Source organism: Ylistrum balloti, unplaced genomic scaffold (genome assembly GCF_031769215.1).
Source record: "Ylistrum balloti isolate Yb309-2 unplaced genomic scaffold, AGI_CSIRO_Ybal_v1 Utg369960, whole genome shotgun sequence".
Classification (NCBI taxonomy): Eukaryota; Metazoa; Mollusca; class Bivalvia; order Pectinida; family Pectinidae; genus Ylistrum; species Ylistrum balloti.
In genome coordinates, this window is record NW_026782058.1 from 36,143 (window position 1) to 63,979 (window position 27,837).

At 34.3% G+C, this 27,837-nt stretch overlaps 1 protein-coding gene across 1 annotated transcript; it reads left to right on the forward strand.

Annotated features, from left to right (window-relative positions):
- The first annotated feature begins 433 nt into the window (after window positions 1–433).
- On the forward strand, window positions 434–26,663 carry LOC132547533 (ankyrin repeat domain-containing protein 13D-like). Its single transcript, XM_060211295.1, has 14 exons — window positions 434–571; window positions 6,634–6,769; window positions 7,656–7,780; window positions 8,149–8,194; window positions 8,737–8,790; window positions 9,909–9,998; window positions 10,384–10,567; window positions 10,979–11,045; window positions 11,694–11,852; window positions 12,611–12,890; window positions 14,416–14,583; window positions 15,229–15,335; window positions 20,542–20,630; window positions 21,520–26,663. Exons 1-14 carry the CDS (start codon window positions 476–478, stop codon window positions 21,752–21,754), a joined length of 1,836 nt encoding a protein of 611 aa, XP_060067278.1. The 5' UTR covers window positions 434–475; the 3' UTR covers window positions 21,755–26,663.
- Window positions 26,664–27,837: the final 1,174 nt, after the last annotated feature.

Below are 27,837 nucleotides of genomic sequence, written 5' to 3' on the forward strand. Positions count from 1 at the left end.
TTATTTTCGTCTCTCCCTCTTCCGCTCTGCCAAAGTAGTTTTTTTCAGCCTTTCAGAGTTGATATTTACTTTCGTATCTTCACAAAAATGTCATATATCTGGCAAAACATAGAACGAATAATTTTGTTTTAGACCATTCAAATCGAAATGCTTCTAAATATTCCAAATAAATGGAAATTAAAACAAATTATATTTCCACAAGTACCTGACCTAGTTTTAGTTTCGCATTTTCTGTAATGTCGTAAAACATTTGTTCCGCCTATTTTAAAATTTCATACAATTTTCCTATTTGAATTAGTGCAAAATAATCATAACAAGGTCTTCTTAACATCCACTGAATTATCACTCACGTTAAATATTTTGTTTTACGACTATCAGATTACAACACGGAAGAGGCTCCCAATCAACAAATGAGTCAGACGCACATCTCGTTCCCTAGTGTCAAAATGTTGTAGGTTTTCAACCATTAGAGAAAATGACGTCTAAGGGATTACAAGAAGAATTCCCCCTTCATTGGCTTGTATGGGACAACAAGTATCAAGACTTGGATAGAGAACTCGCTCGTGATGTCGTAAGTTACCTTCCAAAATTATCGATTTCGAATCAGATTTTTATTTCACATTGATACATGCGCTAATGAAGATCCTGGTTGTGTTTTGTTGTATATTGCCACTTGTACGCAGTACACATGAGTATTGCCATAACTTGCTTAAGTCATAAATGTCAAAGAAGTGACATCATAACAATAATGCATTGCTCTTCGTTCCTTATATTACTGCATTTGTACTGAATTTGTTGTGGTATACAAAGTTGCACATTCACTTCGAATATAGTAAATTACAATGTTCAATTACCTTCAATAATCGTTCAGGATGAACCCCAGGGAACAGACTTTGGGCCTAATTAGTAAGCTTTATATAGCAAGAATTAGGAGATTGATGAAAAAATAATTCATATCTAGTCATCTCTATTGAAAATAATCCCATGCATACTTCAATACACTAGGGATCAATTTATTGACCAAATTTCATAAGTTTGCAGCCAAAATGTGGATTGCTTTCAGTTGTGCTTATATGTATGCTATTTAAAATTCTGGAGATACATTTACTGACTGATTAGTTAATTCTCTTGATAGTAATATATATAGTAAATATTAAATTATAATTTTTACAAATGACTTTATTAGTTTAATGGAAACGCAAACTCAGGAAAGGTCCTTGATTTTAACCTTAACTTAGTTAGATTTCCATTTTCTGTTACAATTGATAGTAACCAACCATGTAAAACTTTGCTTCCAAATACAATCTAAAATCATTGTATGGAAGTCTTAAACTTCTTAGCCATGGTTGTTAATGTATTGACATTTATTTTGTGTGCATTTCCTGGGAACGTGGATTCGAGACAAGCTTGATGTGTGGGGATGATGTTTCCTATGGGTTAGTTGTTTTTCCATGTGATGTCAACGTACACAATATATGTTCAATGAAGGGATTTACAGTGAAAAGCTCTAATTAAGTAGTTTAATTGTAGTATATGTAAATGACATAGAAGTTAAGCTTCTAAGAATTATGACAGGACTGTGAATATATATATGGAAACACATTGCTTGCTTATTACAAGAACTCTAGTCAGATTCTCAATTTGGGTTGAAGTTAAGAGGTTATGACTTTGAATCAACTCATTTTGTGTCAATACATAACTGCCATTTCAATCTTTTGTCAGTTTACTCGGATTTCCTAACCATATGGTTGAATCGTAATAGATTGAAATGACCATCGCTATATCAAGTCTCAACAAAATAACACAGTTGTGTAATTATGAAATCTAAGATTTGCATTATTTTAATTGTATAGATAACATTACCAAAATACAATTTTGTAGGTAAAGCCAAATAGAGAATACACACCAGAAATGGAAATATCAGTTGATGACAACAATATTATCAATGAACGGGTCAGATGTTGGTTTACATTGACAATGATTGTCAGTGAATACTAAGGAGTTAAATTACAATGTAAACATAAATAAGAGCTTTTTATTGATCATCACTATTACAGAGTGTATCCTGTTTAGTGTAGGTACTCTACACATTGATTACTTAGTAGTAATGATGATGCTTTCAGCCTTGTTGACATAACTTAAGCCACCACACCTAACTAATTCCCTAGAATTATATTTGCAGCTTCATCAGTCACATCCTTTGTCATACCGTAACTCTTAAACCTTATGACTGATCCTTGTTTCTAGCTGTAAAACATACCAAGTATATGTAGAAGTTCAGAACACTGGGTCTTAAAGAGAAAGTTGCAACTCTTTGCACTAACCATTTACCATGATCTTAAATATAACTGGAATGAACTAACGTCTGTGTTAGTGCTTGGCATTTCTTGATCCCATACCTAGTAATAAGCCAACCTGTATTTGTTTATGGTTGCTTTACGTCCTATAACAGTCAGGGTCATTTTAATGACCTGCGAGGTTTGGTTGGTGGAGGAAATTCTGAGTTACTGGAGAAAAACAATTGACCTGTAGTCAGTATCTAACAACTGCCCCATGTTGGCCTCGAACCCTTAACCCAGAGGTGGAGGGCTAGCTATAGTGATAGAGACTTTCCTTACAAAGTTTGTGTGGCTAAAACTCAAGAAATATCCAGTTTACTCTTAGATATATATATATATATATACTGCTGAAATTTTGTGTGAACCATCTGCATCTCTCGTTACTCATCATCATGTAACTTAACTGTTGTCAGAAAAAAAATGGTAGTTCTGTGACATAGAGCTATTGAACATCCATGGCTAATACGTGGTCAGAACCATGGAAGTGATTAGATGACGTGACTTAATATAGCTGAATCGGGCATCTTTCTTTATCTTAAAGTCATCTTGGTATTGACAGTTTGTGTCCAATGAGATTTATTTTCATGGTCATTCCAGTGTTACAGCACCTGCCATCTTATAGGGGACACATATTGCTACCTATGTCCATCCAGGCTTGCCTCAACCTGAATCGTTTAAAGCTGATATCTTTTGGAATCAAACTGTACACAAATTTCTTATGACTGTACCATGGATGAGTTTGTAACCCTAACAGGCATTTTTGCAGAACACTATTCCTACTGATTTCTGTCTATGGTAAAGTAGATTATACGTGTACAAACAACCATTCCAAAAGTTCATTTAGTGATTGGCAAAAAAAAAAAAAATTTCAGAAACATGTTATCCTGGTAAAATACTAGCTGCAATATACTTTGACTAGAAAGAACTCCTCTTTAGCTAGATCAGTTGACGATCAGATTCGTAAGTCATAGGTCCGAGGTTCATATCCTAGTGCAGGCATTGAAATAAGTACTGACTTCTGTTACATTGGTACCAACATAAGGCTTCCAGAATGATACTTCGCATTACTTTCACAAGCATCAAGGTATTCACTAGAAAATTTAGGACAGGTTACATCCCGGAGGGGAAGTATGTTAACCTGGTAAAATACTAGCTGTAATATACTGTTTGGCTAGAGAGAACTTCTCTTTAGTTTGATCAGTCGATCATTAGACAATTAAACGAGAGGTTCTGAGTTTAAATCCTAACAGAAGCTTTGAAGTAAATAATGAATTTTACAGACATAATAATTGTGAAAAAGTTTTCTTTCACTTTTAACTTATTCCCAGAACATATATATATATATATATCTAGATTATGTACCAGAAAAGCTATGTGAGTTTTTCTTTATTTAAATATAGTTGTACTTTATGTTATATATATTCATATATATATATGTATGTGTAATTCTATAGATATAATGAAAGGTCTGGTTGTTTATCAAATAATGTATATTTGTTTAACACTGCAAAGAACTTATTCTTCTGTACTCATTATTTATTTTGTGACAAATTTTGTGGTCATCGTACAAAACTTTACTGTATTGTTTGTGTTGTATCAGTGCAGGAAATTTGCCACATGCTCCTGTGCTACATCAGATAAATGTGCCCCAGAAACGTTGACTTCCGATATGTCATGATCTGCCCTAGCTTAGAGAATACATGTCCATCATGGCTTGTAAGGTAATAGGCTTAGACAGGGAGGGATTTAGGATAGATGCTATCATATTGATTATAAAACAATGTTTACTAATGTAATTGACATGGCTTCCCTTCCACATTACAGATAGATTTTAAATATTGTATTTGTTCAGAATAACATGCTATACAGATATAAAATTGTTAGCATTAGACCAACAATAGCAATTAGAAATATTTCCAATCAAGAACTGTTATTTGCATTGAATTTATCACATAATTCACTTTCCTCTGTAATGAATAAGTTGATAGATAACAAGCTATATAGAAATCAACATGAGATAAAGCATGTCCTCACCTAAATCATTATAAAATATCCCTTGTTTATCAACACCTAAACCGTTATATAATGTCCCTTGTTTATCTACACCTAAGCTTCTATATAATATCCCTTGTTTATCAACACCTAAACCGTTATATAATATCCCTTGTTTATCTACACCTAAGCTTCTATATAATATCCCTTGTTTATCAACACCTAAACCGTTATATAATGTCCCTTGTTTATCTACACCTAAGCTTCTATATAATATCCCTTGTTTATCAACACCTAAACCGTTATATAATGTCCCTTGTTTATCTACACCTAAGCTTCTATATAATATCCCTTGTTTATCAACACCTAAACCATTATATAATATCCCATGTTTATCAACACCTAAATTTCTGTATAATGTCCCTTGTTTATCAAAACCTAAACCATTATATAATATCCCATGTTTATCAACACCTTAAATTATATACAATGCCCTGTGTTTATTTGTACTTTAACTCTATATAATGTTGCATGTTTATCTTCTACTTAACCTCTATATAATGCCCTGTGTTTATCTCCTCCTTAACCTCTATATAATGCCCTGTGTTTATCTCCTCCTTAACCTCTATATAATGCCCTGTGTTTATCTACAGTTAAGGCCTCTATATAATGCCCTGTGTTTATCTCCTCCTTAACCTTTATATAATGCCCTGTGTTTATCTACTTAATCTCTATATCATGCCCTGTGTTAATCTGCTCCTTAACCTCTATACAATGCCCTGTGTGTATCTCCTCCTTAACCTCTATATAATGCCCTGTGTTTATTTACAGTTAAGGCCTCTATATCATGCCATGTGTTTATCTCCTCCTTAACCTCTATATAATGCCCTGTGTGTATCTCCTCCTTAACCTTTATATAATGCCCTGTGTGTATCTCCTCCTTAACCTCTATATAATGCCCTGTGTGTATCTCCTCCTTAACCTCTATATAATGCCCTGTGTGTATCTCCTCCTTAACCTTTATATAATGCCCTGTGTTTATCTACTCCTTAACCTCTATATAATGCCCTGTGTTTATCTCCTCCTTAACCTCTATATAATGCCTTGTGTTTATCTCCTCCTTAACCTTTATATAATGCCCTGTGTGTATCTCCTCCTTAACCTTTATATAATGCCCTGTGTGTATCTCCTCCTTAACCTCTATATAATGCCTTGTGTTTATCTCCTCCTTAACCTTTATATAATGCCCTGTGTGTATCTCCTCCTTAACCTTTATACAATGCCCTGTGTTTATTTACAGTTAAGGCCCCTATATAATGCCCTGTGTTTATCTACTTAACCTCTATATAATGCCCTGTGTTTATCTCCTCCTTAACCTCTATATAATGCCTTGTGTTTATCTCCTCCTTAACCTTTATACAATGCCCTGTGTTTATTTACAGTTAAGGCCTCTATATAATGCCCTGTGTTTATTTACAGTTAAGGCCTCTATATAATGCCCTGTGTTTATTTACAGTTAAGGCCTCTATATAATGCCCCTTATTTATCTGCACACACATGGAAACTTCTTTAAAATGTCCAATGCTATCTACAATAAAACCAGGAAAACTTCAATATGATGCTCAATGTTTTCTGACAAAAATCTAGAATATCAGTATAAATGTTTGTCTTTAATTGATCTGCATTAAACCTCAATATGATAAACGTTTTGTTTCAACCAAGTTATTTTTTTTGCTTTGTGAAATTCAGTGAACAAGTTGCTGCCTTTCATTCTATGATCTTCATTCAGTATGCAGATTTGTCATATGTTTGGGCGAATGTTTCCTAATTTCTCATAACATAACCTTCAAGTTCTAGTGGTCAACTAATTTGTATTCATTTGAAATTAGTCCTGACAGATATATTAGATTCTATAATTAAGTGATATTTTTAAATGAATATTATTTATGAAATATCTTCAGAAAATGACAGGATCATGAAAATATATCTGAGTTGTTTCTGTACTGGTATGTATGTTTATTTTGGCTACTGTTGATATATTTCGTTGAGATATATTAGGTTCTGTCAAGGGACAGAGATTTATAATTAGTTGAATTCACACATTCAAGGTGACAAGTGCATTTTCTGTATTTATTATAAAGCACATTGCAGGTAATTAAGATTAGTTGACTCATTTGTGTGTTTGATTTGTTTTTTGGGCTTCCCCCCCCCCCTCCCCCACTCAACATTTTTATTGTTATTATTATTTTCACAAACTGATCAAAGGTTATTTATTTTTCAAATTTTTTAATCTGTATTTCAGCATGAGTTGGAGAAGCTAGATCCACGTGGAAGAACGCCTCTACATCTTGCTGTCACTCTAGGACACATAGAGAGCACGAGGGTGTTGGTACGGTATGGAGCCTCCACAATGATAGAGAACAAAGGCAACTGGTCAGGTACATAGTAGAAAAATGTGGATTATTTTATTTCTGTAGTCCCGATAATTTCCTGATAAAAACAGATATATATATATATAGCCAGAAGATATTGTACTGTATATATAGATGATAGACCCTATTTCTATAATTCCTGTCTCTTACGATGAGATTTCGGGGATAGGAATTATTTCCTGCGATAAGACTTCAGACATATTGGGTTAAATTCAGAAATAATCTCACTATGTATTTAACCTTATTTTTATAGATAAGAATGATGTTTGGTTTATAGGAAGAACAGAAGAAAAAGACATCGAATAAATAATAGTTAGAATTAAGGATTGTTGCTCAATTAAATTGTAGTAGAATATGTCAGTAGTATATGTAGAGTGTGGAAGTGATATATCTAGAGTATGTGTAGAGTGTGTCATTGGTGCATAGAGTATGTCAAACAGTATGTGAAGTGTATCATCAGTAGAATGTGTCAGAGGTAGTGTTTGTCTTTGATATGTAAAGAGTGTCTGACAATAAAGTATGTTAAAAATATGTAGATTGTGTCAACAGGTTGTGTCAACTGTGCATATGAAGAGTGTTTCAGCAGAATATTGAATGTGTCAACTGAATTTAGAGTATGTCAACAGTATGCAGAGTGTGTCAATGGAATGTAGAGTGTGTCAACAGTATGCAGAGTGTGTTAATGTAATGTAGAGTATGTTTACAGTATATGAAGAGTGTTAAACAGTATATAGAGTGTGTCAGTGGTATGCAGTTTGTATCAGTGGAGTGTAGAGTGTGTCAACAGTGTAAATTCTATTATCATGTACAATTAAATATCAAGTATGACCACTGTAGAAACATAAATGTGATATCATTAGGGTTTACACTACAACAAGATATTTATTTACAGTGCTACATGAAGCAGTGAGCACTGGAGACCCAGAACTAGTTCAGCTGGTACTGAAACACAGGGACTACCAAAGGTACAGCAAAAGAACTGTTGGTGTGCCTGAACTTTTACAGAAACTGAAGGAGGTAATGTCTCATGTGCTATCAGGTTGATGTCAACCCAACCTCACAATTAAGATCACCCTCATTTTCCTTCATGGTAGCAAAAGTTTTTGAATAAAATATGACAAAGGATCACTTAAGGAACCAAGTAGTCAAAGATTAGTTTCAATTTCAGACCAAGTTTTGGAAAGTGGAACTTTCTTAGCCCTAACCTTATCCAGTGCACATCTCATTTTCACCTTTCACATAAAAAAAATGGTATTCAAATAAAGTCAGAAATTATCCTAACTGGAATTTTACTAAAAGTCAGTTGGCTTCATAAGCCACCTGATGTGAAGAAATAACAATTAATTGAAAGGTAAATATTCTACTTAATCTTGCTCTGTTTGCAGTCCTCTGATTTCTATGTAGAGATGAAGTGGGAATTTACCAGCTGGGGTAAGTAGACTTCAATCTATGTACTGTCATTAACAGTCAGATACGTAAAACATACCCGATAGTCATTGTACTGTAGTCTATATTTTAGGTAGATCCTAATAGATCAGTAGATATAATTGATATGCTTACAATGTTTGTTGATGGAAGTCCTATATATTAAAACGGTGGCTCCTTTTGAAGAATGTTATTATCAGGTGGTACATTGAATTTAAATGAATTGAATATTTATGTTTGCATCATTTTCACATTCCAAATGAGAAATCAAAACTAAGGATAATTTTTTCCAGATTACCAAACTTTAAGGTTATATCATTAAAGTGGCCATAATTACAAAACATTCAGGATAAAAAATTTTGAAAATTTAACTTATTCTTCAATATCAAAACAGGTTTTTTGTAGCATCTTAAATTAACAGTTATCAGAATATAATTAACCTACCTAAGCTTAATATGACCCTGATTTGTATTGCGTTAATTTAATTCGTTGATTTTAGTATACTGTAGTTTTATCGTCTCGTTGATATGACTGATTTTTGTCTCCAGTGCCTTTAGTGTCTCGAATGTGCCCCAGTGATACATACCGAGTGTGGAAAAGCGGTGAGTTGTAGCACTGTAATTAGTCATTTGTAGCTGACATTCACTGTCCAACACTTTATGGTTAGTGTACTCAATTATTGTAGCATGGAAGTCGGAGGTGGGGGGGAACTATGGATTTGCTGTAGTTTTGCATTGTGTCTGGCTGTCCTTCTACTATCTTGTGCAGGCTCTATCTCCTACAATACCTGTCGCAACTTCTTACTAGGGGTATGGATTCACCTTGGTGAGGCAATGTATCATGTATCAAAAGTAGGCCTCTATTTAATTACCTACATCAAAGACAAGATTTGTCTGAACTCTCTATCTCCTACACAACTAGTTACTAGAACTTCTTCATTTGGCAGTGGGTTAATTTTAAGTGAACTCTTGGCATATAATTTCACATTTGGCGGGGAACTGTAATTTGTTGTATTGTCTTGCTCCATTACTATTGCAGGAGATATTGATCAAGTAACCACAGGTTTTCATGATTGTAGTGTTTCACATGGATTTTATATTATGTTACAACATGACTTGTCTTAAGCCAATCCAAGTCTGTTATGCATCTTTGTCTTAACCAACTTTGATATGTGGTCAGGACTCACAGAAATTTCAGTGTATAATTTTTTAAAAAATGTATATACATATTATTCATTTGTTGCTTAGCAGCATCAGTAAACCCTGTGTAAACCGACAAAATATTGTAGTCTTAGTCATATTAGGTTTTCAGATGTTACTCAATGTCTTAATTTCAAATTTGTTTTTCTTCTTTTCTGCATGAAATATGATATCATAAATATGTGAAATTAATTATAAAAACATATAAACTAGAAGGAATGGTGATAGACATGACATGTATGCTGTGGCTGAGCTCAATAAAAAGGGGGCCCAGTAGCCACGTTATTAAAGCGTCTGACCGTTTTTATCATTTGCCTTCCATTTCTGGGTCACAGGTTCAAGGCCGACATGGGGGCTGTTGCCATGTAGTGGCTGCAGCTCAGTGGTTCTTTCCTGGAAACTCAGTTTTCCTCGCTCATCCAAACCTTACAGGTCCTTAAATGACCCTGACTGTTAATAGGATGTAAGGCAATAGTAAACTAAGAACTATTAGAGACATCTTACATTGATATATATTACAGGTTCCAATGTGAGGATAGACACAACTCTGTTAGGGTTTGACAACATGTCCTGGGAAAGAGGCAGTAGGAGCTACATATTTAAAGGCACAGGTAATGTAGTTATCTCCCCTTGTACAATTTATCTCCTTTCTGATAGCAGTGTTTGAAAGTAAGATCACTTTAATGAGAATAGTTTTACTGGATGAATGTCTTTGAAACAAAGATGGACCTATGATAAAGACTTCTGTGAACTTTATCAATATTTTCAGGTGCATCATGAGTTACAACTGCAATGTTATTTGTTTAAAGTATTGAAGATTCAGTTGGTTTGCATGATTGAAATACCTGAAATGTTATGTTAAATTATTGACAAATCATAAATGAAAGTGGCATGACAGGACGTTTCTGATATCAAGCTTACTGTAATGTAAGTGACATACAAACAAGGTCAAATAAAGAGAAGGTTTTATATAGACGTATGTTTTCTTTGTTTTAGCTAACAGTGCAACTGTGATGGAGGTTGACCATGACAGAAAAGAGATATTCTCTGAAATGATGCAAATCCTTCCCCCTAACTTTGATATATCAGTAATGAATCCCTCCGATGACTCTGTGGCAGCACGCCTCACCAATCCTCTGGTCACCACCTACGTAGATACGGACAAAATCTCCTTTGAGAGGTAACATCTAAACATTATCGTGATCTCTGGATCATCATCTAATGATTATGAAAATTTGATTTGAAATAGTATTAAATAATCATTTCGTATTTATTTAACCAGCACTAAAACATTCGTGTGTAACAGAATTTGGAATTTCATGGTCACTAAATGCAGAGTTAGTCACCATTAAACACAGATACTTAGAATATATCTGTAGAATGATGTGTACTTTTTGTTGTAAGAAAATATATATTAAGACTAAGACATAGTTTACATGTTATTTTACAAACCCTTCACTAAATTAGAAATGTTGATATTTCGATATGAAAATCTCTGTGTCTATCACTTGACAGTGAAGAGAGATGGTATATTATGTTTTCTGTAACTATGATGCAATATGCTGTTATTAATTGATGTGATAAATTATAGAAACAAATCTGGTATCCTTGGCTGGCGCAGTGATCGGAGTGAGACCGTCAACGGCTACGAATCTAAGGTGAATTATAGTATTAAAAACCTTAAGTAGAATTGATATTAATGACCTTGGTATGTGTAAAGTCAGTTACATAAGATAATGGTCAGTTTTTCTTTTTCTTATCATTTTTAATCTACAAGACAGTGAAGGTGGTAAACCTTTAAAGATATTGCTCGAAAAATTATTTCTTGCTGCTCTATTACACCTGTACCTGTCCTTCCTATTAATGGTACCACTTTTATCTAAGATATTGATTAAAAAAAATAATTTAAATTCTTAAGATTGTCAGGTCTTCTCATCCTTTGGGTCAAGACGACCTATTGTTATCATACATCGTCCGTCGTTGTGCGCCATCCGTCGTTCGAGGTCCATAAACTTTTCCTTTAAAACACTTCTCCTGCTTTAGGCATGGGTGGACCTGGGGATGGGGCTCCCATACGGTAGTTAGACAATACTTTGGTTCAAAATCCTACTTTTCCTTAATGCTTGAATGGATTTAAAATAAATGTGGCCTGAAATATCATCAGGGGAATTTATTACATTTGTCAGACCACCATCTGCAAATTATGTGATTTCTTCATCCATTCATTAATTGTTTCTAGTAACATGCAATACAAAATAATTTTTAAAGATTGACCTCTGACAGTAGTCCTATTCTATTAACTCTAGGTGTTTGGAGCTTCTAATGTAGAGTTGGTAACAAAGACACGAGTTGAACACCTGTCAGAACAGGACAAACAGAAATCCAAGAAAAATAACAAGACACCACTAGAGTCGTTTCTAGGGGTGGCTGAGGAACAGAACAAGAAGCAAGGAGCGTCAAATGGAGTAAGTTCTTAATGCTTATCGTCTTCCTAGATATGGCTTGTCAGAGCAGATCTGTGCCGTATTACGTAAACACATGGATAGTTTTCAAGATTCCATGTCCCTCACTCATTTGTCATTTTTCTCAATATTCTATGCATCTTGGGTCATTAATGTTTAACTAAGAGGTGATGTCAACCCTTGACCTTAACACTGATTGGGGAATAATTAAAACTCAGTGGTACAGTATTAAACACTTGAAACAATACTAAGCAGTATTTTCTTTTCATTCTGCAAGTCTGTTCACCAGTTCAAAAGCATTAATCCCTAAATTCTCAAGTTTCTTTTCTGGTCAGTATAGCCATCCTATTTAGTAACATTGATATATTGTAATAGCAACATGTTTGTACAGATGACCACAGGGCAACAGTGAGCTGTTCAATAGGATAAGTGTTTATAAGTGTTTTGATACCAGTTGTAAACTAACATGTCTAATACAATGACTACACTGTAGTCGGGTAATTCATCATATATCAGTTTGGTCAGGTATGGTTAGACTTCAGCTGCTCTGATCTATAATACATCATAATTTTTTTAGGGGGAGAATAATTTGTACTTGTCTGAAATTTACCAGTTAACGATTCATCATGCTACCTTATGATGAAAATAGCAGTAGTTAGATATATGTGAATAAAACACCCTGTTTACAGTCTGTTTAATTGTAACAGAAATTTCGTTTGTTTTATTTTGTTCAGTCTTGTTTTTGTTTTTTTTCGTTACAGGACGTGTCATCAGTGTTGTATAACCCGAGTGCTATCACACCAGAGGAATACTTTAACTCGTTTGTAGACTTAAGTGAACGAGATATTGGTCGCCCGATCGATCAGACAACAAAGACTCAGAAGTTTAAGGCTACTTTGTGGCTGTGTGAGAACTATCCATTGTCCCTCCAGGAACAGGTCGTGCCGATAATAGATCTTATGTCTTCTAGTAACGCACACTTTAGAAAACTCAGAGACTTTATAACGTTACAACTACCAGCAGGATTTCCTATCAAAATAGGTAGGTTTATGTGCCTTAAAATCAGACTTGATGAAAAAAACACTAACAATTAATCAAATAGTAATTTTTATAGCATAGAGATAAAACAACGTCTATTACCCCAGAAAAGTAATCAGAATTTGAAATTACATTAAAGTTGTGATGTCGTGTAGGAAAAATAGCACTAATATCTATTACAGTTTCTGTTTATATCGATAAAGTTATGTAATGTTTGTAAGGACCTGAGAGTATTTATAGATATATAATAGAATTGCTTTCATAAATTAAGGAAATTATTACCATGTATATTTAAAATTTCTAATGTCTTTTTTCCAATTAACAAATTACAGAATAACAAATGTGAGATGAAAGTTCTCATTTGAAGAGTCTTTTTTTCTTTTTCCTATGGTCCCTGTAAATTTTCAGGGCAGCATATAGTCACCACCTTGTTTGTCTCTCTGTCTTTCTGTCTAACCTTTCATGTCCAGAGCATAATTTGGCCCACAGTCAAGCTAGTATCATGAAACTTGGTGTATACATTGGTCATACTATGGAGATGTGTACCAAATTCAGGACCCTCTACCCCTCAGTTACAGAGTTACTGCATTTAAACTTAGATAATGAAATACATCAATACATTGATCCTACTATGACAATATGCAGTGTACCAAATTCACAGCATGTAACCCCTTAATTACAGGGTTGTTGTCCTTTGTTAAAACTTTGTGTCCAATAAAGTTGTTTTTGGGGACCATATATGAGTTTCAATAATGATTATTTTTTTTTTTATTGTTAATGACAGAGGAAATCTTGATCTAATAATTAACTGTGTTAATATTTTATTTTTTATAACAGATAGTACTGATATAATTTATTGTTTTAGATACTGTACTGTGTTAATATGTATTTTAATTACAGGTTGTAAGTGTGTATATCTTATTTCAATGACATCTCATGCTCATAACAGATGATGTTTGTATCTCATGTTAGTGATAAATAGTGTTACTAACTTATGTTTATGACAAATGATGGTAATATCTTATGTTTATGACAAATGGTGTTACTATCTTATGTTTATGACAAATGGTGTTACTATCTTATGTTTATGACAAATGGTGTTACTATCTAATGTTTATGACAAATGGTGTTACTATCTTATGTTTAGGACAAATGGTGTTACCATCTAATGTTTATGACAAATGATGTTACCATCTAATGTTTATGACAAATGGTGTTACTATCTTATGTTTATGACAAATGATGTTACCATCTAATGTTTATGACAAATGGTGTTACTATCTTATGTTTAGGACAAATGATGTTACTATCTAACGTTAATGACAGATGATATTGATATCATATATTAATAACAATTGGTCTTAATATCTTATTTCACTGAGGGATGGTGTTGATACCATATTTTAATGATAGATAGTCTTAATATTGTATCTCTATAACTGATGGAAAGGATTTATTATCTAATTGATAGATGGTGTTATTGTCTTATTTTAACGACTGTCCTAACGTTATCTTATCTTCATGACAGAGATTCCCCTGTTTCATGTGCTCAATGCTAGGATTACGTTTGGAAACATCTCCGGAATGGATCAGCCAATTGAAGGGGTCACACCTCTCAGGAATGGGGATGATGTCAAGTGTAAATGTACTGTAGATGAATCGTGTTTTGATCCTCCCAGTGGTTACATGAGGCTAGGCAAGTATATCAGAGCAATTGTCACTATTTTTTTACCATATATTGATAGTACTTAGTGAGTACTGAAAGATATTGGAATATACCAACCAGAGGGTATACCAACCAGAGAATATACCAACCAGAGGGTATACCAACCAGAGAATATACCAACCAGAGGGTATACCAGCCAGAGAATATACCAACCAGAGGGTATACCAACCAGAGAATATACCAACCAGAGGGTATACCAACCAGAGGATATACCAAACCAGAGGGGGTTTTAATGGTTGTCACTGAAGGAGTTTGAGGAACAGTGGATAATGTCAACCTGGATGGAGAAAATGGGGTTGACAATAAATATACCACCCAGACAGTGGTTTTTAGATATAACCCAGATATTGGGTGACGGAGTATAATATCATACTATTGGGAGGGCAAAAATCACCCTGATATTGAGTTTTATATCTTACTATTGGGACATCACTTTCGGCCAAGACAAGGTTGTTCAATCAATAAGAAATCACAGACAGTGTAAATAACTTTTGTATGAAAGTTATTTTTTTTCTTCTCCAAATGTTGATGCTCTTTCATTTTCTTCAATTTTGTTATTTCTTTCATGGTTTAACAGTTCAATAAATGAACCGTTTGTATAAATATATTATTCAGGAGATACTGGTGGTCATCATGGCCGTTTACAGGATGAGGATGATGAACTCTTACAATTTGCCATACAACAGAGTTTAATGCAGACTGGAAATACAGAAAATGACCAGGTAGGTCGCAGTATAGAACGTTATAGTATGTCACTAACACTTTATACCAGGTAAGAGGAATCTATGTTCAGGGTAAAAACTCAATTCTTACCATTAATGTTTTAACCTTATCGTATACAACACAAAAATTTCACAGTATTCTATTATCTGCGGATAATGTTTTAATTTATGTACTTTGAGAGGCTAGATTTTTAAAACATAAATGTAATAATTTAGGAATTTCTTGGTGTATCATTATAGTGAGAATATAAAAACAAAGCAGGGAAAAAATTGAAATGGAAATCCTAGTAGGGATAAGAAAACCACTGATAATGAATGAAGAATGCTTGTGTGCATTATTTTCGTTGAATATGGTTTTTTGTTCAAAACATTGGAATGCCAGTTTTCTGTTCATTGATAGCTGATTTTTTGGCCTTCCCTGTGTCTATAGAACTTCATCATAGCTTGACTTTGTAGTTTGTTGGCGTTCCCTGTGTCTATAGAACTTCATCATAGCTTGACTTTGTACTCTGTAGCTTGTTGGCCTTCCCTGTGACTTTTAGAACTTTATCTTAGATTGACTCTGTAGTTTGTTGGCCTTCCCTGTGTCTGTAGAACTTCATCTTAGCTCGACTTTGTACTCTGTAGTTTGTTGGCATTCCCTGTGTCTATAGAACTTCATCATAGCTCGACTTTGTACTCTGTAGTTTGTTGGCATTCCCTGTGTCTATAGAACTTCATCATAGCTCGACTTTGTAGTCTGTAGTTTGTTGGCCTTCCCTGTGTCTTTTAGAATTTTATCTTAGATTGACTGTCTAGTGATTTCCTCAATCTTCTTGTTTGTTGATTCCTTTAACTGTTTCAGTGTTATTATTATTTTCGGAAGCTATCTTGTCTACTGCTAACATTGTGACAAGGAAATTAAAGCATTGTAGTGAATAAGATTGTTTGTATGATCTGTGTACGGCTGAAGTTTGTTCCATTACTGCTCATCTTCATTGTGACAATGAAATTAAAGCATTGTAGTGAATCAGATTATTTTGTATGATCTGTGTACGGCTGAAGTTTGTTCCATTAGTGCTCATCTTCATTGTGACTATGAAATTCAAGCTTTGTAATGAATCAGATTATTTTGAATGATCTTTGTACAGACTGAAGTTTGTTCCATTACTGCTCATCTTCATTGTGACAATGAAATTAAAACATTGTAGTGAATCAGATTATTTTGAATGACCTTTGTACTGACTGAAGTTTGTTCCATTACTGCTCATCTTCATTGTGACAATGAAATTAAAACATTGTAGTGAATCAGATTATTTTGAATGATCTTTGTACTGACTGAAGTTTGTTCCATTACTGCTCATCTTCATTGTGACAATGAAATTAAAGCATTGTAGTGAATCAGATTATTTTGAATGATCTTTGTACTGACTGAAGTTTGTTCCATTACTGCTCATCTTCATTGTGACAATGAAATTAAAACATTGTAGTGAATCAGATTATTTTGTATGATCTGTGAACGGACTGAAGTTTGTTTCATAACTGTTCATCTCCTAAGGTAATTTCAAGAAAATTGCAATTCATATTGCAATTTATTCATTCCGCGCTTCTATTAGATAAAAAGTTTCTTTTTCTAATGTTTGATGAAGTATTTTTAGCTCACCTTCATCAGAAGTCTGTGGTCTGTCTTTCTTCCTTCTGTAAAAAAATTTGCTATCGCTATTTCTTGAGAAGCTCTGTATAGATCTTTCTCAAATTTCATGATCAGATTGATCAGTGATAAAAAAAAGGTTGACAGGGAGCAATCTTGGATTTTGCCTCATAATGATTGTTATCTCTATTTCTTAAAAAGTACTTAATGGATCTCTCTCAAATTTCATATGTATGTCTCTACTTCTGCCTGAAGAAACAAAATGGCTGACAGGCAACCATTTGGGATTTGGCAGGTAAAGATTACCATCGTTATTTCTGCAAAGGAATATTCAATTTTTTATCATCAAGAGCAAAAACAGAGAAAAGAAGGGAAAAGATCCAATTTTCATAGAGTGAACAATGGTGGGCACCAAGATCCCTCTGGGATCTCTTGGTATGGGAATCATGTCACTTTTGAAACTTGATAGAGTATGGTTGTTACATTAGATTGCAGTAATGAGTGTGTGTGTGTAGTTTTGTGTTTGACTTGCTTTGTATGTGGCTTACATCTCTATTTTCATTTCGGTAGTTTTGTTTTTCTCAAAATCCAATTCTTTTTTATAAAGTTTGGATGTCCAGTTTTTTCATGGTATCTTGGCAATGTCTTGAGTTACTATTGTGTTTTACTTGGTTGCTTCAGCAGTCATCTTATCATTCCTTCACTTATATACATACAGTATATCTATGTGAGCTCCTACTCAATTTGTTTTTTATTTAAATCCACAATCATCAGATGTTGGGCTGGTGAAATTGCCCTCCTTCCAAAGTCTGTCCATCTGTCTGTCTGTCCTGATCTCTATTTCTTTCCTGAGAAGTAGTAAAGTACTAGATTGATCCTCTTGGTCCCAAATTTTGCACATGAAATTTACCTTGGAAAGCAAAATGCGTGACCAACAGGTGATCAATTTTGATTTTGAAAATTGATTTTTGTTATAGCCATTTCTTATACAGTGCTGGTTAGATTTTTCTCAAATTTATTTGTTTACTCTGGCTGATTCCCAATCATGCAAAATCAAATTTTGGGTGGATTTAAAAATTAAAATGGCCACCATGCAGCCATCTTGGATTTCAAGTATTATAGTTTGTTACTGCTATAACTAAGATAAAGATGGAAAAATTCTCAAGTTTCATGTGTAGTTCCCTTTGGTCCTTGATAGTGCATTTTTGATTTTTGAGAACGATATAAAGTAAGAGAAAAGATTCTACTGATTAAACACTAATCTGATTAATCAACAGTGGAGGCCATGATCACTCTGGAATCTCTTGTTTTAGTTGCATTTACTTTGGATGGTATGGTGCTTTTTGTGTTAAGCTTTATTTCCTTTGTTAGATAAATATAATTTATTAAATGCTTTGAGGTGTAGTTATACAGTTACAAAGGACAAATGCCACAATATAAAATTTTCAGAATGTAAAGGTGTCCTGTAAATTGTACGAAAATCTCTCTCAATGAAAACAAAATTTAGAAATGTCATTTTCTCATTAATTAAGATTAATCCAAAATTATATTAATAATTTACATGTTCAATGTTGTTATTGCTTAAGTTTTCATCTTAGTTACTCTAATACCTAAGGTGATATATGGTATATTTCTGTAGGTAAGCGTTCGGGTTATTTTTATAATTGTGTGAGTTAAAATTTACAAATTATACCATACCTTAAGGTCTATAAATTGTTTTGTAGGTGTCGAAACCGGTAATATACATGTATTGTTAATGTCAGTATTTTGTGTTACTTATTATTTAAAATGTCTTTCATGCATACAAGTAAGAAGAAAGATTCTGAGGATGAAATGCCTGTGCACTGTGTTTAATTCTATATTTGCCATTAGCTGTATGACTGATGTATTGTATGTGATTTGCTTGTGTTGTATGTACATGTATATCCAGTTATTTTTCTTCTTTTGTTGTCTTTTATTTTGAGCACACCCAACCAAAACAGCTTATACTGAAGCATGCTTATTTTCTTTAAATTGTAATAATTTTACTATGAAACATTGGAACCAACTCCTAGGAGATTATATATGAAAGAGGTGATTTTAGGAAATGTTCAGACTGGTGGTGCAGTTTAAAATATATACTGTACACATACATAGTTGATAATGTATTGAGCCTCTATATTATTCTTGCATCTGCTGAGAATCTGTATTAACAGATGTAAAACCTATTAACTATAAAGGATTATATCACATCTCTACCATAGAGTTCTCAAATCAATGGTTTCAATATCATTTTTCAATAGTTTAATCCATAGAAAAAACTATACATAGGTGAGTGATACAGGACCTATGAACCTCTTCAGGTTTTATTTTACTTTGGTGCTGATTGTCTTTATACAAGAATGAATTATTTGTCTCTGTAATGTATTTTCCTGAACTTTCCTGTAATACATAATCATATGTTATTAAGTAAATATAACATTTAAGATGTAAAGTCCTTGGTAAACATAATATTGAAGACTATGCTGATCTTGAATATTAATGACAGTTGAAAAAAATGAATTTTCGCCAGATCATGCCGTGTTATTACATAAATGGACATCAACTCTAAATCAGGGGTGTTTAATTTGCATGCTGTTACTGCATACTCCATTTAGTGATTAAGTGCCTGATGTTTTATGATGTTATATGAGAAAAAAAATTTAGATATGGAAATTTACCCATTATATGATCAGAAATGAAAATTGTACATGATGCTGTGCCATGTTTTAGTGTAATTCCACAGACACAGATATCTCCAGATTCAGCTTTATTGTTCGAACTTTTAGCATATGACCTTATGTCTCATGAATGACTAAACAGATTTTGATCAACTTTAGTCATTAGCATCCTTTGGGGAAAAGGACCCTTTTCTTAAATATTGGTTTTCGGTCACCAGGGGCCTGAAGACCAGGGCTAATAGGAGAAATTGTAGAAAATCATTCTCCTGTAGCAATGAATATATATTGCCCAAATTTAGTCTGAAGCACCCTGCAGTGAAGAGGAATCAATCTTGTATAAACAGTAGGTCGATCAAAATGGGGGAAATAGAGCACTTTGTTTAAAATCCTTCCCCTCCAGTAGGAATGATTGGATTTTCCTCAAATTTGGTCTGAAATATTCTTGGGTGAATGGGAATCAGATCTGTATAAACGATAGATCACGACCCCCATAGGATAGGTGGGATGGGAAGGGATGGGATCCAATGGGACCAAATTGGGGGGAAAGTAATTTCTTAGGGATGGGATCCCATTGGGGGAAATGTAAGTTATTAAAAATCATTCTTCCATACAAGGATATTGTCCAACTTTGATCTAAAGCAATTTCTATTAATAGTGAATCTGACTTCTGTTTGACCACAAGGACAGGACCCACTAGGGAAATTATTTCAGAAATTATTTGTCATATTTGAAATTCTTCATTTAATGACTAAATAGCTGTTTTTAGTCAGGTGAGCAATACAGGTCCCTTGGGCCTATTGTTTATCATTATACCTACTAGTAGGTCTAGATATATGAAACTATTTTGATAATTGTTATGTTAATTTAACTTTTACAGCAGTTAACGTTTTGGGAGGCTCTCAACAATATACGCCCGCCACCCCCAGGGACTGTGGGTCCTGAGGAGGCAGACCAGCTCCTTCAGAGGTGAGTGTAAATGGTATCAATCATGATCATTACTTCCCCAAAAATAAAATATTGAAGTCATTAAAACTCAACAGAGAAGTTTTGAGTGAAGTCAGTTTGGTTCTTATGAGGCTCCTCCAGATAGAACAGGCACACCATGTTTAATTTTTCCAGTGGTTCATTTCCATATTAAGCATACACATGTTAAATTTTTTTAGATTAAATAATTTTATTCAGCTTAAAACAAACATCAGCATCTCATACGGATGTATCATAAAAAAACGAGGCTGTGTGCTATGTTGCTTTTGATTATTAAGTGTCCCTAGTACGGGTCAGGGTGACCGAGTGGTTAAGGCGTCTGACTGCCTATATCACTAGCCCTCCACCTCTGTGTCACAAATTCATGGCCTAAAAGTGACAGTCATCAGGTACTGGTCGCAGGTCAGTGGATTTTCTCTGGTTACTCCGGCTTTCCTCCAACACTCAATCCTGGCACATCCTTAAATGACTTTGGCTGTTATTTGGATATAAATCACCAGTAAACCAAACTAGTAGAGTTGCTCAATTCACCCTCAGATTAGACTGCTGAAGAAAGTATAACAGTGGTATTTTTTTAACTTAAAGTAGATTAAATATGAATGATTTTTTTACAACTGCTTTGCTTGGTTCTTTAATATAATCATCGTTCAAAGGAATACTACCAACATTTCTTTTTCCATTGCATCTAGAAAGGAATTGTTGATATTCCCAAGTAAAAATAGCTCTTCAGAGCTCATGTTTACTGTTTCTATGCCTACAAAATTGTACACATACAACATTAAATTTTCTTTCAGGTGATTCATGTTAATACAAACAGATTTTCTCCATTAAATCAAAGTATAAAACAGTATTATGTAATATGTTTTTCCAGGGCCATAGCAGAAAGTATAGCCTTATCTGGTGGTCCTTCACCAGTCGACGGAGCCCCTCCTCTTCAGACACAGCCTCAGCAGCATGCAGCGCCTCCTATTCTGCGTGACGACGAAACACAGATGCGTATGGCCCTAGAGCTCTCGCAGCGACAGCAACAAGAAGATGATAACCGTCGACGACAGGAAGAGGAGGAACTGGAAATGATTCTCAAGCTGTCACTCACAGAGAAGTGATGTACTATTGTACAATAGTATCTTTTTATTATAAATAACGACAGATGCAACATCACCCTGTTGTACATCCTGGTATGCAGTGCTTTACAATATATAGCAGTAGCACAACATGAGATAAACTTGACTCTTGAAGCTACGGAGAGAATGAATCACTATTTTGTACACTGCGAGAAAGGCACGCCTATAATTTCAAGAGCAGTGGTGATCTTTGAGGTAGTGGCCATGAATTGTTTACGTCACCGGCTTACATCAGAGTCTCAGTTTGCCTCTGTATAAATGCTGTAATTATTTAAGGAGACCTCTCTTTTAAGCCACAGTAGTGGTCTTTTAAGCTAGTGATATCACAAAGTACATTCATCTTACATGACCGGTCCAAACTGTGATATGTTATGGAATCAATTATGGTTTCTCTCGTATCAATTACCAGGGCACATAGGACTATCAAGGAAAGTAATTTATCATTACAAAGGAAGAGGACTTGGTGACAACAAAGGGAGATCACCCAATGCAACAGAAAAGTCACATTTGTACAGGGAAGGATAAAAGTTAATCAGTGTCATTGGGGATAAATCATGGTTGCAAAAGAGGTCGCTCTTGGTTGTAAAAAATCACTCACACAAACATAAAGGGAAGCATATGTACTTTGTGCATGCAATGGGATACATTTGTGAACGAAATTTATGTCAAGGAGAGTTGATTGTGTATGCAACAAGTGAACTTAAAAATGACACAAAGGTATGATCACATGTGTAAAGGTTTCATTTTTATATTATTTATAAAACTTTTGATCTAATTTTCATGTTATCTTATTTTCATGATATGCACGACACTCATACGAGTTATATTCAATCTGTATACTAGTACATTAAGTGCTGGACATGTATGAAAAATTGTTGTTCAACTTTTCATAACAACAGAATACATGTGACCTTGGATGTGACAGGATACATGTAGTATTCACAGCACTTACAGATGTTGCCAATTTGTAAATATCAACAATGGCACATTGCATATTGCATGCAAGACATGCTTGCAAAAATTGAGGGATGATTCAGTTTCGCCAACTCATCTAATTTCATCAGGTCAGCCGGATATTACCAATGTCATGACCTGCTTGAATGGTGAAAAATTCTAGTACCACCTGATGTTTTAAAAATTCAAAATCAGTATTTGGATCTGATGTAGTCAAAATAATATTCAGACATTACCTAGAACATTTTTGGTGTGGTTATTGTATAATAGATTGATTATAAGGTCTTTCGCATTGATGACCTTTTAAATACCCTGTCACCCTTGACATTGTAGAGCTTTGACAAAACATCCAATGACTACGGTTGTAAATCTGGTAATTCTATGTTGGGAAAATGTTGCAGTAATTCTAATGAATGATGTACTGGTGTTGTAGAGTTCATGTAAAATCTATCAATACATATCATATGTTTGATTACCACTGATTTAAATGTTTGTGTTTGAAATTTTTAAAAAGTATCTTTTAATTTTCTTTTCTATTCTTACATGGAAAAAAGATCTGGTCGTCTGTGTCCAGTTACGTGTCAACAGACGCGATATTATGTTGAAATGTTTCTTTTACACAAGTGATAATTTGGTTTGGTATACAACAAGCTATAGACACAGTGGTGTATTGAAATAAATGGACTTTATATAATAGACAAAATGTTCACAGGTAATTCAGCAATAATAAACCAGAAGGCAGGAGAAGTAAGCTGGAGGGGGCTTCTTATGAGCTTCCACAGCCAGGATTGGTTGTAATAGTATATTGTGATCTATAATTACTGTCAATTCATGATTTTGTACCGTACTTGTCTGAATTTATAAGTAATGCATTTATTTGTATTTTTGTGTATTGGTTCTAGCATATTGTTTGAAAATATAACGGAAAAGATATTTGTTTGAAAACACAAAAGGTTTGTACTTGCATTTTCCTCATCAAAAAGTCTTACCTTTGTAAACAATTAGTCAGAATAACTTATCCCTTTGACTTTTGGTACACTAAGTCAAAATAGTAACCAGTCATATTGACCCTGGGTGTGCTAAATCAGAATTATCTACTCTATTGACCTTGGGTCAAAATCAGAATGGCCTTTCCTTTTGACCTTAAATAAACTATAAACTAACAACTCAGAATGGCCTGTTCTGGTGGCCTAGAATACCAAGTCAGAATGACTTGTCTTGTTTACATTCAATACCATACCATTCCGAACAGTGTATACAATGTACCAAATACAAGAAGCTCTTGATTTTGAACTGAATTTCCACATGTTCCGAACAACCAGTGTTAATGATTTTCGTTTTCAAGGACTGTGTTATAAAAAAAATCTGAAACTGTAGAAGATAAATAACCTGCTGTCCAATGGTTTGTATAATTGATAACCTATGATGAAATTGGTTCACTTTTCCTTATCATTCTCTGACTCTCTTTATTGTTACAAGATAGCATATGTGAGAATTAAGTGTGTTCAATGAATTTATAAGCTCATCTGGTACAAAGGAGCAGGGAGTTTTTGCCATGGCGTGGCATCCATCATCTAGTGTCCATCATCTGTCCATCAATTTTTCTACAAAATGCTGCTAGTTGTGAATGATTGAGGGGATTTTGACCAAATTCAGTCTGAAACATGTTTAGGTGAAAGGGAATCAATTTTGTATAAATGGCGGGTCTCAACCCCCTGGGGCAGGACGGGAGGGGTCTATTAGGGGAGATCAGGCAAATTATTTGCAATCCTACTCCTCTTGTAGGAATGATTGAATTTTACCCAAATTGAGTCTAGTGTGTTTGGGTGAAGAGGAATTACTTTTTGTATAAATGGTGAATCTAGGTCTCCTTGGACAGGAGGGGAAGGGCTCAAAAGGGGAAATGGGTCATATCTTTGAAACAGTTGAGATCCCCACCCCTAAACTATATATAGCTATGATGGGAATCAGGAGATAAACATATTCATTATGTAAGAATTGGCTGTGGGGTGTGGACCCACACCTCAGGGGACTTAATTCCTTGGTCATATTTTTGAAACAGTTGAGATCCCAACCAGATAACCATGTAAACTCTTACCGGGCAACAGAAGGAAAGGACAGTCATGATACAAGAATTTACCCATAGGTTTTTGCCCTACCAAAAAGGTTTCATCACAGCTGTAATTTGGAAATATTTGAAATACCAAACCCTACCCAAATATACCATTGCTAGGCTTTAAGATCCAGTTGAGCAATACAGCCCTATTGGCCTCTTGTTTCAATTACACCACATAGAATGTTTCTGAAATAAATTTCTTAAAGTGTTTCAAAATCTTAATATGTCGTAGCGGAAAATTCTTCACAAATTTGCCAAATTGTATCAACCATTGTTGAACTAATATCAGCCTTATAATCATCATCAAACTACATATTCCGAATTAATTTGTACTTTTTGTAGTGTTTGGAATGTGCTTGTTGTAATATGCTACACTTGTTCAAAAGTGGTTTCCTAATGAAAACTTTACATGTTGCCAGTGGTATCTGTTAAGGCATTGTGTATTTTATATTGTACCCCAGCAACGAAGGTAGGAGGGGTCCACTGAAATACTAAAAATCTGCTTATCTGTCTGTCCGTTCACTGGATATTTCCAAATTGTTTCAAACTACTGGTAAAATTTCTATGAATATCACCAAATATCCTAATACTTATTTTTCAGTTAAGTCAATTCTGGCTTTTTTGGGCAGTGTTGTCAATTTTTGGCTATGTTAAGACCTTACAGGTTTCCAAAAATATGTCATCATAATCCTGAATTGCAATACATGTGTAATAGAGGGATTATTTTGAAAATTATATGCAGGACTGGTAGCCATTGACTATTCATATAACTGTTGACATGGTGACAGCCTTTGTTTGTGTATGAGCTCTACAGGAAGAAATAACAGTGCTATATACAGTAATTACTCTGGGCTCTCCCTAGTATAGGACCACGTTGGTTCTCGACCAATATTGTCAAATTCATCGCATTTTATTTGTTTTTGATAAATATTATTTAATGAAATATATGCCCCTTTCATTAGTTCCAAACCTCGTACACATGATCAGTACCAAACAGAGTTTTTTCCCTTTCAAGGATTTTTCTATCTTTTCATTTCTGTTAAGTTTCTACCTGCTCTCTCAACCAAATCTTCAAGAACTTGGATTAAGGGATCAGCAACAAAAGACCAAAAGTAGTTGTACCAATTTTCAGAAGACTTCGTGATAATCCTGTACCAGAGAGAGCACTCCTACAGAAAAGAACACATCCTCGAGTTTCCAGGGGTTAAAGCGATACTTGTGGGGCATGGCTAAGTATTATTACCAAGTCCCTATGTGGGTGCCAATGTGAGAGAAATCATTATTTATTTCAATGCCTCCGCTAGGATTCAAAACCTGAACCTCAGTCACTCAACAGATTGAGCGAAAGAGAAGTTCTCTGTAGTCCAGCGGTATATTGTGGCTCGTATTTTTACCAGGGCTACTAAATAAGAACTACATATACCTTTGCGCCATTACCCTACACCTTATATCAAGCTCAATCAAAACTTAAGGGAATATCAGCCCATAATTTACATTGTTACCTTGTTTTTCCAGCAATAAGTCCATGCCTGGTTTAATTACCAACTGATATTAATAGAACTTGAAAAGGACTTGCAGTTATTTTTCCTCAGCCAGGTTTGTTGTAAATGAAACAAAGCTGATGTTCAGAATTATGAAAATTTCTTGAACACTGTGAGTGAAGATAATAGAGGTGCTTTAAACACAAGCTAGTATGTGGAGTTTTTGTTACTGTGTTATTCAGTTTTGATTATTGTGAATTGGTAGTATTGAATGTTAACTTCTGTTACCTGTAATGTTTGGCTACACAGCACATTTACAATAAATTGTTACTATATATAATACTGTCCATCTTTTTCTGTTCAGTATCAGAATCACTATGTGATGAAACAAGTTAAGAAATGACACAATCTGATAAAAACACCCATGTCATCATCATCTAATTGACGACAACTTTGAAATGTGATGAATATTGAATAATTGTTGATCACACATAGATGATTAACCCTACCAAACAAATTGTTAAGAAACTAAAGATATGAAAAAATGCTTCAACAGATAAAGATCCTACAGAGATTCCAGATAATACCCATCAAAACAGATTCTTCAAGACTCCTAGATTGACAAGTGATGTCTAATGTTTAGAATGTTTCAACAAACTGGGACAAAATATCCAGAATAATTATGGGATTTACACATCTTTGACTTTAAAGTGAAAAAGTCTGTTTAAAATGTTTTAGCACACAGGGCCAAAAAATTAATAAATAGTTACTGGGTTATCATATCCTTATTCTGTTCTCTTCACTTGAGGTGATTTAATTAAAGGTTTCCCACCATCTGACCATCCCTCTAGTTCAATTATTTTAAATTTGTGAATAAACATCTACAAAAACAAGAGGCCCATGGGCCTTAACGGTCATCTGACAAAAAGCAAGCCAAACCTAGAAAGTGGGTTGAGGTCATTCATTTGAACAAACTTGGTAGCCTCTCCTCCAAGCATCTTACAGGCCCAATATCAGCACTCATGGACTTTTGCTTGTTGAGAAGAAGTCATTTGTATATTTTAACATATTTGACCCCTGTGACCTTGAAAGTGGGTCGAGGTCATTCATTTGAATAAACTTGGTAGCCTTTCCTCCCAGCATGCTACAGACCCAATATCAGCACTCATAGACTTTTGCTTATTGAGATGAAGTCCTTTGTATATTTTAACATATTTGACCATGTGACCTTGAAAATGGGCCAAGGTCATTCATTTGAACAAACTTTGTAGGGCTCCATGCCAGCATGCTATGGGCCAAGTATTAGCCCCTTAGGCCTTCTAGTATTTGAGAAGAAGTTATTTAAAGATTTTAACATATTTGACCCCTGTGACCTTGAAAGTTGTTCAAGGTCATTCATTGAACAAACTTGATAGCCCTTCATCCCAGCATGCCACAGGCACAATATCAGCAATCTGAGCCTTTTGGTTATTGAGGAGAAGTCGTTTAAAGATTTTAACATATTTGTCCCTGTG

Excerpts from the sequence above, each read along its gene's own strand:
- LOC132547533 (XM_060211295.1), top strand. The coding sequence starts at position 476 with ATGACGTCTAAGGGATTACAAGAAGAATTCCCCCTTCATTGGCTTGTA. Across the intron at positions 10,568-10,978 it reads GACAAAATCTCCTTTGAGAG|AAACAAATCTGGTATCCTTG; the intron begins GTAACATCTAAA and ends GATAAATTATAG. Across the intron at positions 14,584-15,228 it reads CAGTGGTTACATGAGGCTAG|GAGATACTGGTGGTCATCAT; the intron begins GCAAGTATATCA and ends TATATTATTCAG.